Source organism: Oncorhynchus mykiss, chromosome 17, assembly GCF_013265735.2.
Source record: "Oncorhynchus mykiss isolate Arlee chromosome 17, USDA_OmykA_1.1, whole genome shotgun sequence".
Taxonomy (NCBI): domain Eukaryota; kingdom Metazoa; phylum Chordata; class Actinopteri; order Salmoniformes; family Salmonidae; genus Oncorhynchus; species Oncorhynchus mykiss.
Genome location: NC_048581.1, coordinates 93,289,989 through 93,302,772, shown reverse-complemented (window position 1 = coordinate 93,302,772; position 12,784 = coordinate 93,289,989). Strand labels below are relative to the sequence as shown.

At 41.9% G+C, this 12,784-nt stretch overlaps 1 protein-coding gene across 4 annotated transcripts in view; it reads right to left on the bottom strand.

Moving 5' to 3' along the window:
* The window catches only part of stab1 (stabilin 1), a 148,257-nt gene extending 139,547 nt beyond the window's left edge, over nt 1-8,710 (bottom strand). Inside the window, exon 1 of one of the 4 annotated variants that reach the window (XR_005037113.1) lies at nt 8,214-8,709. Coding sequence is in view for 3 of the 4 variants with exons in the window: in XM_036950976.1 (XP_036806871.1) it covers nt 8,214-8,294 (81 nt within the window). In the remaining variant the exon portion in view is untranslated. Of the gene's footprint in view, nt 1-8,213 lie in introns of all 4 variants that reach the window. The other 3 variants (XM_036950976.1, XM_036950975.1, XM_036950974.1) reach the window with 3 other exon arrangements.
* Nucleotides 8,711-12,784: the final 4,074 nt, after the last annotated feature.

Below are 12,784 nucleotides of genomic sequence, written 5' to 3'. Positions count from 1 at the left end.
CTACAGCACTAAACCTACAGCACTAAATCTACAGCACTAAATCTACAGTACTAAATCTCCAGTACTAAACCTACAGCACTAAACCTACAGCACTAAATCTACAGTACTAAATCTACAGCACTAAATCTACAGTACTAAATATACAGCACTAAATCTACAGCACTAAATCTACAGCACTAAATCTACAGCACTAAATATACAGCACTAAACCTACAGCACTAAATATACAGCACTAAACCTACAGCACTAAATATACAGCACTAAACCTACAGCACTAAATCTACAGTACTAAATCTACAGCACTAAACCTACAGCACTAAATCTACAGTACTAAATCTACAGCACTAAATCTACAGCACTAAATATACAGCACTAAATCTACAGCACTAAATCTACAGCACTAAATCTACAGTACTAAATCTACAGTACTAAATCTACAGCACTAAATCTACAGTACTAAATCTACAGTACTAAATTGTCCTTACCCTGCTTTGTATTTAACAGCTGGCTCCTCCCACCTGACCTGTAGTATACAGGCTCCAATAACCTGTCCAGTAGCAGGGTGAATAACTTCCTGCAGGCTCTACACACCTGTCCTGTAGCAGGGTGAATAACTAACTGCAGGCTCCACACACCTGTCCTGTAGCAGGGTGAATAACTAACTGCAGGCTCTACACACCTGTCCTGTAGCAGGGTGAATAACTAACTGCAGGCTCTACACACCTGTCCTGTAGCAGGGTGAATAACTAACTGCAGGCTCTACACACCTGTCCTGTGGCAGGGTGAATAACTAACTGCAGGCTCTACACACCTGTCCTGTAGCAGGGTGAATAACTAGCTGAAGGCTCCACACACCTGTCCTGTGGCAGGGTGAATAACTAACTGCAGGCTCTACACACCTGTCCTGTAGCAGGGTGAATAACTAACTGCAGGCTCCACACACCTGTCCTGTAGCAGGGTGAATAACTAACTGCAGGCTCTACACACCTGTCCTGTGGCAGGGTGAATAACTACCTGCAGGCTCTACACACCTGTCCTGTAGCAGGGTGAATAACTAACTGCAGGCTCTACACACCTGTCCTGTAGCAGGGTGAATAACTAACTGCAGGCTCTACACACCTGTCCTGTAGCAGGGTGAATAACTAACTGCAGGCTCTACACACCTGTCCTGTAGCAGGGTGAATAACTAACTGCAGGCTCCACACACCTGTCCTGTAGCAGGATGAATAACTAACTGCAGGCTCTACACACCTGTCCTGTAGCAGGGTGAATAACTAACTGCAGGCTCCACACACCTGTCCTGTAGCAGGGTGAATAACTAACTGCAGGCTCTACACACCTGTCCTGTAGCAGGGTGAATAACTACTTGCAGGCTCTACACACCTTTCCTGCCCTGTAACATACTGAAAAACTTCATGTAGGCTCTACACTCCTGTCCTGTAGCAGGGTGAATAACTACTTGCAGGCTCTACACACCTGTCCTGCCCTGTAACATACTGAATAACTACTTGCAGGCTCTACACACCTGTCCTGTAGCAGGGTGAATAACTAACTGCAGGCTCTACACACCTGTCCTGTAGCAGGGTGAATAACTAACTGCAGGCTCTACACACCTGTCCTGTAGCAGGGTGAATAACTAACTGCAGGCTCTACACACCTGTCCTAGAGCAGGGTGAACAACTAACTGCAGGCTCTACACACCTGTCCTGTAGCAGGGTGAACAACTAACTGCAGGCTCCACACACCTGTCCTGTAGCAGGGTGAACAACTAACTGCAGGCTCTACACACCTGTCCTGTAGCAGGGTGAATAACTAACTGCAGGCTCTACACACCTGTCCTGTAGCAGGGTGAATAACTAACTGCAGGCTCTACACACCTGTCCTGTAGCAGGGTGAATAACTAACTGCAGGCTCTACACACCTGTCCTGTAGCAGGGTGAATAACTAACTGCAGGCTCTACACACCTGTCCTGTAGCAGGGTGAATAACTAACTGCAGGCTCTACACACCTGTCCTGTAACATGCTGAATAACTAACTGCAGGCTCTACACACCTGTCCTAGAGCAGGGTGAATAACTAACAGCAGGCTCTACACACCTGTCCTGTAGCAGGGTGAATAACTAACTGCAGGCTCCACACACCTGTCCTGTAGCAGGGTGAACAACTACCTGCAGGCTCTACACACCTGTCCTGTAGCAGGGTGAACAACTACCTGCAGGCTCTACACACCTGTCCTGTAGCAGGGTGAACAACTACCTGCAGGCTCTACACACCTGTCCTGTAGCAGGGTGAATAACTAACTGCAGGCTCCACACACCTGTCCTGTAGCAGGGTGAATAACTAACTGCAGGCTCTACACACCTGTCCTGTAGCAGGGTGAATAACTAACTGCAGGCTCTACACACCTGTCCTGTAGCAGGGTGAATAACTAACTGCAGGCTCTACACACCTGTCCTGTAGCAGGGTGAATAACTAACTGCAGGCTCTACACACCTGTCCTGTAGCAGGGTGAATAACTAACTGCAGGCTCCACACACCTGTCCTGTAGCAGGGTGAATAACTAACTGCAGGCTCTACACACCTGTCCTGTAGCAGGGTGAATAACTAACTGCAGGCTCTACACACCTGTCCTGTAGCAGGGTGAATAACTAACTGCAGGCTCTACACACCTGTCCTGTAGCAGGGTGAATAACTAACTGCAGGCTCCACACACCTGTCCTGTAGCAGGGTGAATAACTAACTGCAGGCTCTACACACCTGTCCTGTAGCAGGGTGAACAACTAACTGCAGGCTCCACACACCTGTCCTGTAGCAGGGTGAATAACTAACTGCAGGCTCTACACACCTGTCCTGTAGCAGGGTGAATAACTACTTGCAGGCTCTACACACCTGTCCTGTAGCAGGGTGAATAACTAACTGCAGGCTCCACACACCTGTCCTGTAGCAGGGTGAATAACTAACTGCAGGCTCCACACACCTGTCCTGTAGCAGGGTGAATAACTTCCTGCAGGCTCTACACACCTGTCCTGTAGCAGGGTGAATAACTAACTGCAGGCTCTACACACCTGTCCTGTAGCAGGGTGAATAACTAACTGCAGGCTCCACACACCTGTCCTGTAGCAGGGTGAATAACTTCCTGCAGGCTCTACACACCTGTCCTGTAGCAGGGTGAACAACTAACTGCAGGCTCTACACACCTGTCCTGTAGCAGGGTGAACAACTACCTGCAGGCTCTACACACCTGTCCTGTAGCAGGGTGAATAACTAACTGCAGGCTCTACACACCTGTCCTGTAGCAGGGTGAATAACTAACTGCAGGCTCTACACACCTGTCCTGTAGCAGGGTGAATAACTAACTGCAGGCTCTACACACCTGTCCTGTAGCAGGGTGAATAACTAACTGCAGGCTCTACACACCTGTCCTGTAGCAGGGTGAACAACTAACTGCAGGCTCCACACACCTGTCCTGTAGCAGGGTGAATAACTAACTGCAGGCTCTACACACCTGTCCTGTAGCAGGGTGAATAACTAACTGCAGGCTCTACACACCTGTCCTGTAGCAGGGTGAACAACTACCTGCAGGCTCTACACACCTGTCCTGTAGCAGGGTGAATAACTAACTGCAGGCTCTACACACCTGTCCTGTAGCAGGGTGAATAACTAACTGCAGGCTCTACACACCTGTCCTGTAGCAGGGTGAACAACTAACTGCAGGCTCCACACACCTGTCCTGTAGCAGGGTGAATAACTAACTGCAGGCTCTACACACCTGTCCTGTAGCATACTGAATAACTAACTGCAGGCTCTACACACCTGTCCTGTAGCAGGGTGAATAACTAACTGCAGGCTCTACACACCTGTCCTAGAGCAGGGTGAATAACTAACTGCAGGCTCTACACACCTGTCCTGTAGCAGGGTGAACAACTAACTGCAGGCTCTACACACCTGTCCTGTAGCAGGGTGAATAACTAACTGCAGGCTCTACACACCTGTCCTGTAGCAGGGTGAATAACTAACTGCAGGCTCTACACACCTGTCCTGTAGCAGGGTGAATAACTAACTGCAGGCTCCACACACCTGTCCTGTAGCAGGGTGAATAACTAACTGCAGGCTCTACACACCTGTCCTGTAGCAGGGTGAATAACTAACTGCAGGCTCTACACACCTGTCCTGTAGCAGGGTGAATAACTAACTGCAGGCTCTACACACCTGTCCTGTAGCAGGGTGAATAACTAACTGCAGGCTCTACACACCTGTCCTGTAGCAGGGTGAATAACTAACTGCAGGCTCCACACACCTGTCCTGTAGCAGGGTGAATAACTAACTGCAGGCTCTACACACCTGTCCAGTAGCAGTTTGAATAACTAACTGCAGGCTCTACACACCTGTCCTGTAGCATACTGAACAACTACCTGTTGGCTCCACACACCTGACAACATTACATTATACAACACTACATTAGACAACACTACAATATAAAACACTACATTAGACAACACTACAATATACAACACTACATTAGACAACACTATAATATACAACACTACATTAGACAACACTACATTAGACAACACTACAATATACAACACTACATTAGACAACACCACATTAGACAACACTATAATATACAACACTATATTATACAACACTATAATATACAACACTACATTAGACAACACTATAATATACAACACTATATTATACAACACTATAATATACAACACTATAGTATACAACACTACATTAGACAACACCACATTAGACAACACTATAATATACAACACTACATTAGACAACACTATAATATACAACACTACATTAGTCAACACTACATTAGTCAACTCTACATTAGACAACACTATATTATACAACACTACATTAGACAACACTATAATATACAACACTACATTAGTCAACACTACATTAGTCAACTCTACATTAGACAACACTATATTATACAACACTATAATATACAACACTACATTAGACAACACTATAATATACAACACTACATTAGTCAACACTACATTAGTCAACTCTACATTAGACAACACTACATTAAACAACACTACATTAGTCAACACTACATTAGACAACACTATAATATACAACACTACATTAGTCAACACTACATTAGACAACACTATAATATACAACACTACATTAGTCAACACTACATTAGACAACACTACAATATACAACACTACATTAGACAACACTATAATATACAACACTACATTAGTCAACACTACATTCGTCAACTCTATATTAGACAACACTACATTAGTCAACTCTACATTAGACAACACTATAATATACAACACTACATTAGTCAACACTACATTAGTCAACTCTACATTAGTCAACACTACATTAAACAACACTATAATACACAACACTACATTAGTCATCACTACATTAGTCAACACTACAATATACAACACTACATTAGACAACACTACATTAGTCATCACTACATTAGACAACACTACAATATACAACACTACATTAGACAACACAACATTAGACAACATTATAATATACAACACTATAATATACAACACTACATTAGTCAACTCTACATTAGTTAACACTACATTAGTCAACTCTACATTAGTCAACTCTACATTAGTCAACACTACATTAGTCAACTCTACATTAGTCAACTCTACATTAGTCAACACTACATTAGTCAACACTACATTAGACAACACTATAATATACAACACTACAATAGACCACACTATAAAATACAACACTATAATATACAACACTATAATACACAACACTACATTAGACAACACTACATTAGACAACACTACATTAGTCAACTCTACATTAGTCAACACTACATTAGTCAACTCTACATTAGTCAACACTATAATATACAACACTATAATATACAACACTATAATATACAACACTATAATATACAACACTACATTAGACAACACTATAATATACAACACTACATTAGACAACACTATAATACACAACACTACATTAGACAACACTACATTAGTCAACTCTACATTAGACAACACTACATTAGACCACACTATAATATACAACTCTACATTAGTCAACTCTACATTAGACAACACTACATTAGTCAACACTATAATATACAACTCTACATTAGTCAACTCTATAATATACAACACTACATTAGACAACACTACATTAGACAACTCTACATTAGTCAACACTATAATATACAACACTATAATATACAACACTATAATATACAACACTATAATATACAACACTATAATATACAACACTATAATATACAACACTATAATATACAACACTATAATATACAACACTATAATATACAACACTATAATACACAACACTATAATATACAACACTACATTAGACAACACTACATTAGACAACACTATAATACACAACACTACATTAGACAACACTATAATACACAACACTACATTAGACAACACTACATTAGTCAACTCTACATTAGTCAACTCTACATTAGTCAACACTATAATATACAACACTATAATATACAACACTATAATATACAACACTACAATAGTCAACTCTACATTAGACAACTCTACATTAGTCAACACTGCATTAGACAACACTATATTATACAACACTACATTAGACCACACTATAATATACAACACTACATTAGTCAACACTACATTAGACAACACCACATTAGTCAACACTACATTAGTCAACACTATAATATACAACACTACAATAGTCAACTCTACATTAGACAACACTATAATATACAACACTATAATATACAACTCTACATTAGTCAACACTATAATATACAACACTACATTAGACCACACTATAATATACAACACTACATTAAACAACACTACATTAGTCAACTCTACATTAGTCAACTCTACATTAGTCAACACTACATTAGTCAACACTATAATATACAACACTACATTAGTCAACACTACATTAAACAACACTACATTAGCCAACACTACATTAGTCAACACTACATTAGACAACACTACATTAGTCAACACTACATTAGTCAACACTATAATATACAACACTACATTAGTCAACACTACATTAGTCAACACTATAATATACAACACTACATTAGACAACACTACATGAAACAACACTATAATATACAACTCTACATTAGACAACATTACAAAACACACTACTGACAGACCACACTGAAACAATTCCTCTATCGATTCAGTGACACTAGGTCTACGTCCCCAGACGGTAACCCTTCTCCCGGACAGTGCATCAGTTCTGGTCCTGTGAACTGCCCTGCGGTGCCATTTAAAGACACAACCTATGTGATCTAAAACCAAAGAGAAACATGTCTTTCCCCTCCGCTGTTAAACTTAATGCTCTCAAAGACTACTCCAAGGAGAGGAGGTAACATCGAGATCCTACTACCACAAAGGGAGGCTTGATATCCTGATATCCTTCTCTAAAACATTGACCCCCTAATGTTCTGAGTATAGACTTTGTTATCAGGCGTTTCTTATGAACAATTCTCTCTTTTCTAAATGGATGTGTTGTTTCTACAGCGTATCAGAGTACACCGAATATGTTCCCCCTGTTGATGATGCTTATTACGCATTACGGGTGAACCAAAAGATTACATAGAACAAAACAAATAGAAGGAAATAGGAAGCAATATTTATGTAACATTGAATCAAACAATAATGTCTGTTGATGCCTAATATATTCAATACGCTATAAACTATAGTTGTTTTTTAAACAGTTTCACTCAATTCATTCTCATTAACTTAATTTTTACGACACACCGCTGACTATTGTCATTGGTTGCACTAATTGCACTGTTTTGTCTACATAACCTTGTTCAAGCATTCATGACATTACCCTGAAGAAGGGACAATGAGGCCGAAACGTTGGTGAATTACCCAATAAATGACATGGAGTTTATATATAGTGTGTGACTATTTAAAAAAAAAATGTATATAGCTTATAGTTTATTCACCGTTAGTCAGCACCTCGACATGAAATAATGTTTTTTTTTCTGGGTGTGCCAGCTCATGTGTTTAGTTCCTGTTTTAATCAAAACGAATCTAATTGAAATAATGTGAAATCTAATATTGTACGTTTTACAAGGCTGTGCAGCACTTTCAAAAAGACACTTTACAAATAAATGGTATTATGTTATTATAAACTACATTACAAAAAAAGCAATGTCTTACTGCCTGTTGTAAACTACACGTCACCATGGTTCCCAGTGTCAGTAGTAGAATCAGCATGGTGGGTCCCGTTGACTGCATCATGACGTCCAGTAGCACTTTCTCCACAATTAGTCCTCAGTCTCACATCCAAAACAATGGGTCAATGCAGAGTCCGTGGTGTGGCAGTGGGTAGGTAACACTGCCCGGTTCTATCCGCATATGTGCCTCTCTAGGCCGGGGTTCTGTGTCTTTCTCCTCTTCACCCTTGACAACTGTCTCCATAAAGTGCCAAAACCTTGTAAGAAGTAGTGGAATTCAACTGTTCATTTTTTCTAAAAAAAAGTGTCAGGCACCTCCTTCGCCTCCTCCCTTAGAGCTCAGCCCTCAGAGCCCTTATCTCGGATCCCCTGAGATGTTAGAGAGCAGAAACTCCCCAAATACCTTCCTAAATTCTGTATTCTACTTCCTGATGGACTGCCTGCCTGCTGTGCCAGTGTGAGTTACAGATGCAGACTACTTCAGTCAAGTTCAATGTGCTGATTGCTGGAGAGGCAGAATGAGGTAGCTAGTTAAACTAGAACCAACCACCCACCAGCTTTAGAGTTTTAGCAGGGAGACGAAGAAGAAGATATGAGTAGATTAGCATATTGTCCAATGGACACGGATGTTCAACAGAAATGTATGTCTTCCGCTTTATTCCAAACCCCACCGAAAAGAGAAGAGGATTCGCTAGAGGAGCTTCAGTAGAGAGGAGTTTCAGTAGTTTCAGTAGAGAGGAGTTTCAGTAGTTTCAGTAGAGAGAGGAGTTTAAGTAGTTTCAGTAAAGAGGAGTTTCAGTAGAGAGGAGTTTCAGTAGTTTCAGTAGAGAGGAGTTTCAGTAGTTTCAGTAAAAAGGAGTTTCAGTAGTTTCAGTAGAGAGAGGAGTTTCAGTAGTTTCAGTAAAGAGGAGTTTCAGTAGTTTCAGTAGAGAGAGGAGTTTCAGTAGAGAGAGGAGTTTCAGTAGTCTCAGTAGAGAGAGGAGTTTCAGTAGAGAGGAGTTTCAGTAGTTTCAGTAGAGAGAGGAGTTTCCGTAGTTTCAGTAGAGAGAGGAGTTTCAGTAGAGAGAGGAGTTTCAGTAGTTTCAGTAGAGAGAGGAGTTTCAGTAGAGAGAGGAGTTGCAGTAGTTTCAGTAGAGAGAGGAGTTTCAGTAGAGAGGAGTTTGAGTAGTTTCAGTAGAGAGTAGTTTCAGTAGTTTCAGTAGAGAGAGGAGTTTCAGTAGTTTCAGTAGAGAGAGGAGTTTCAGTAGTTTCAGTAGAGAGATGACTTTCAGTAGTTTCAGTAGAGAGAGGAGTTTCAGTAGTTTCAGTAGAGAGAGGAGTTTCAGTAGAGAGAGGAGTTTCAGGAGTTTCAGTAGAGAGGAGTTTCAGTAGAGAGGAGTTTCAGTAGTTTCAGTAGAGAGAAGAGTTTCAGTAGTTTCAGTAGAGAGAGGAGTTTCAGTAGTTTCAGTAGAGAGAGGAGTTTCAGTAGAGAGAGGAGTTTCAGGAGTTTCAGTAGAGAGAGGAGTTTCAGTAAAGAGAGGAGTTTCAGTAGATAGAAGAGTTTCAGTAGTTTCAGTAGAGAGAGGAGTTTCAGTAGAGAGAGGAGAGTGTGCGAGAAATATAGGTTCCTGACAGGAAGGTCGGAGGATTTCCCCTCCTGAATAGACTCCATGATGGAGCGGATATCCTCCCTCCCAACTCAGCTCGCTGGACTGGCGCTTTGCACCATTTAATAACAGAATAAGGTATTCGCTATTACAGAGTAATCATCCGTTTAACAACAAAACGATCATAAGAATATTAACCAGGGACACTGTGACTTCAGTACCGTAAGGCCGATGATAAGAATATTAACCAGGGACACTGTGACTTCAGTACCGTAAGGCCGATGATAAGAATATTAACCAGGGACACTGTGACTTCAGTACCGTAAGGCCGATGATAAGAATATTAACCAGGGACACTGTGACTTCAGTACCGTAAGGCCGATGATAAGAATATTAACCAGGGACACTGTGACTTCAGTACCGTAAGGCCGATGATAAGAATATTAACCAGGGACACTGTGACTTCAGTACCGTAAGGCCGATGATAAGAATATTAACCAGGGACACTGTGACTTCAGTACCGTAAGGCCGATGATAAGAATATTAACCAGGGACACTGTGACTTCAGTACCGCAAGGCCGATGATAAGAATATTAACCAGGGACACAGTGACTTCAGTACCGTAAGGCAGATGATAAGAATATTAACCAGGGACACTGTGACTTCAGTACCGTAAGGCCGATGATAAGAATATTAACCAGGGACACTGTGACTTCAGTACCGTAAGGCCGATGATAAGAATATTAACCAGGGACACTGTGACTTCAGTACCGTAAGGCCGATGATAAGAATATTAACCAGGGACACTGTGACTTCAGTACCGTAAGGCCGATGATAAGAATATTAACCAGGGACACTGTGACTTCAGTACCGTAAGGCCGATGATAAGAATATTAACCAGGGACACTGTGACTTCAGTACCGTAAGGCCGATGATAATAATATTAACCAGGGACACTGTGACTTCAGTACCGTAAGGCAGATGATAAGAATATTAACCAGGGACACTGTGACTTCAGTACCGTAAGGCCGATGATAAGAATATTAACCAGGGACACTGTGACTTCAGTACCGTAAGGCCGATGATAAGAATATTAACCAGGGACACTGTGACTTCAGTACCGTAAGGCCGATGATAAGAATATTAACCAGGGACACTGTGACTTCAGTACCGTAAGGCCGATGATAAGAATATTAACCAGGGACACTGTGACTTCAGTACCGTAAGGCCGATGATAAGAATATTAACCAGGGACACTGTGACTTCAGTACCGTAAGGCCGATGATAAGAATATTAACCAGGGACACTGTGACTTCAGTACCGTAAGGCCGATGATAAGAATATTAACCAGGGACACTGTGACTTCAGTACCGTAAGGCCGATGATAAGAATATTAACCAGGGACACTGTGACTTCAGTACCGTAAGGCCGATGATAAGAATATTAACCAGGGACACTGTGACTTCAGTACCGTAAGGCCGATGATAATAATATTAACCAGGGACACTGTGACTTCAGTACCGTAAGGCCGATGATAAGAATATTAACCAGGGACACTGTGACTTTGATTTTGACCTGACGCCGAATAAGTTAAGCAGAATAAGGTGTTTACATGACTGTTACGTAATCTGCCTACTGCCATGATCAGTTTAACATCGATGTATTACTGTGCATGTAAACATATTCCTTGTTTAATATCAGAGTGCTACACATCTTGAGGTCTCACTATACCTTTATACTGGCACCCCTCTCTATTTACAGCAAAATAACTATGTTACTATTACGGAGTAATGGTCAGATCACCTGGGTATCTGGGTGTCTGGATCTCTGGGTATCTGGGTGTCTGGGTCTCTGGGTGTCTGGGTGTCTGGGTCTCTGGGTATCTGGGTATCTGGGTCTCTGGCTATCTGGGTGTCTGGGTCTCTGGGTGTCTGGGTCTCTGGGTATCTGGGTGTCTGGGTCTCTGGGTGTCTGGGTCTCTGGGTGTCTGGGTGTCTGGGTCTCTGGGTCTCTGGGTATCTGGGTCTCTGGGTATCTGGGTGTCTGGGTCTCTGGGTATCTGGGTCTCTGGGTCTCTGGGTCTCTGGGTATCTGGGTATCTGGGTGTCTGGGTATCTGTGTCTGTATCTGTGTGTCTGTGTCTGTATCTGTGTGTCTGTGTGTATGTGCCTGTGTCTGTGTCTGTGTCTGTCTGTGTGTCTGTGTAACTGTGTGTCTGTGCCTGTGTCTGTGTCTGTGTGCCTGTGTGTCTGTCTCGTTGTGTCTGTCTCTGTGTGTCTGCGTGTCTGTATCTGGGTGCCTGTGTCTGTGTATGTGTGTCTGTGTCTGTGTGTCTGTATCTGTGTGTCTGTGTGTCTGTATCTGTGTGTCTGTGTCTGTATCTGTGTGTTTGTGTCTGTGTGTCTGTGTGTCTGTGTCTGTGTCTGTGTCTGTGTCTGTGTGTCTGTGTGTCTGTGTCTGTGTCTTTATCTGTGTCTGTGTGTCTGTGTCTGTGTCTGTGTCTGTGTCTGTGTGTCTGTGTGTCTGTGTGTCTGTGTCTGTGTCTTTAACTGTGTGTCTGTGTGTGCGTGTGGATAGGCCCTCAATGATGCGTTTAACTGAAAAATAACTAACTCACTATTAGGATTTGTCTCAAATGTGCCCTATTCCCTATGGTGCAATAATTCAAATCAGATCAGATCAGATCAGATCAAATCAAATTTTATTTGTCACATACACATGGTTAGCAGATGTTAATGCGAGTGTAGCGAAATGCTTGTGCTTCTAGTTCCGACAATGCAGTAATAACCAACAAGTAATCTAGCTAACAATTCCAAAACTACTACCTTATACACACAAGTGTAAAGGGATAAAGAATATGTACATAAAGATATATGAATGAGTGATGGTACAGAACGGCATAGGCAGGATGCAGTAGATGGTATCGAGTACAGTATATACATATGAGATGAGTATGTAAACAAAGTGG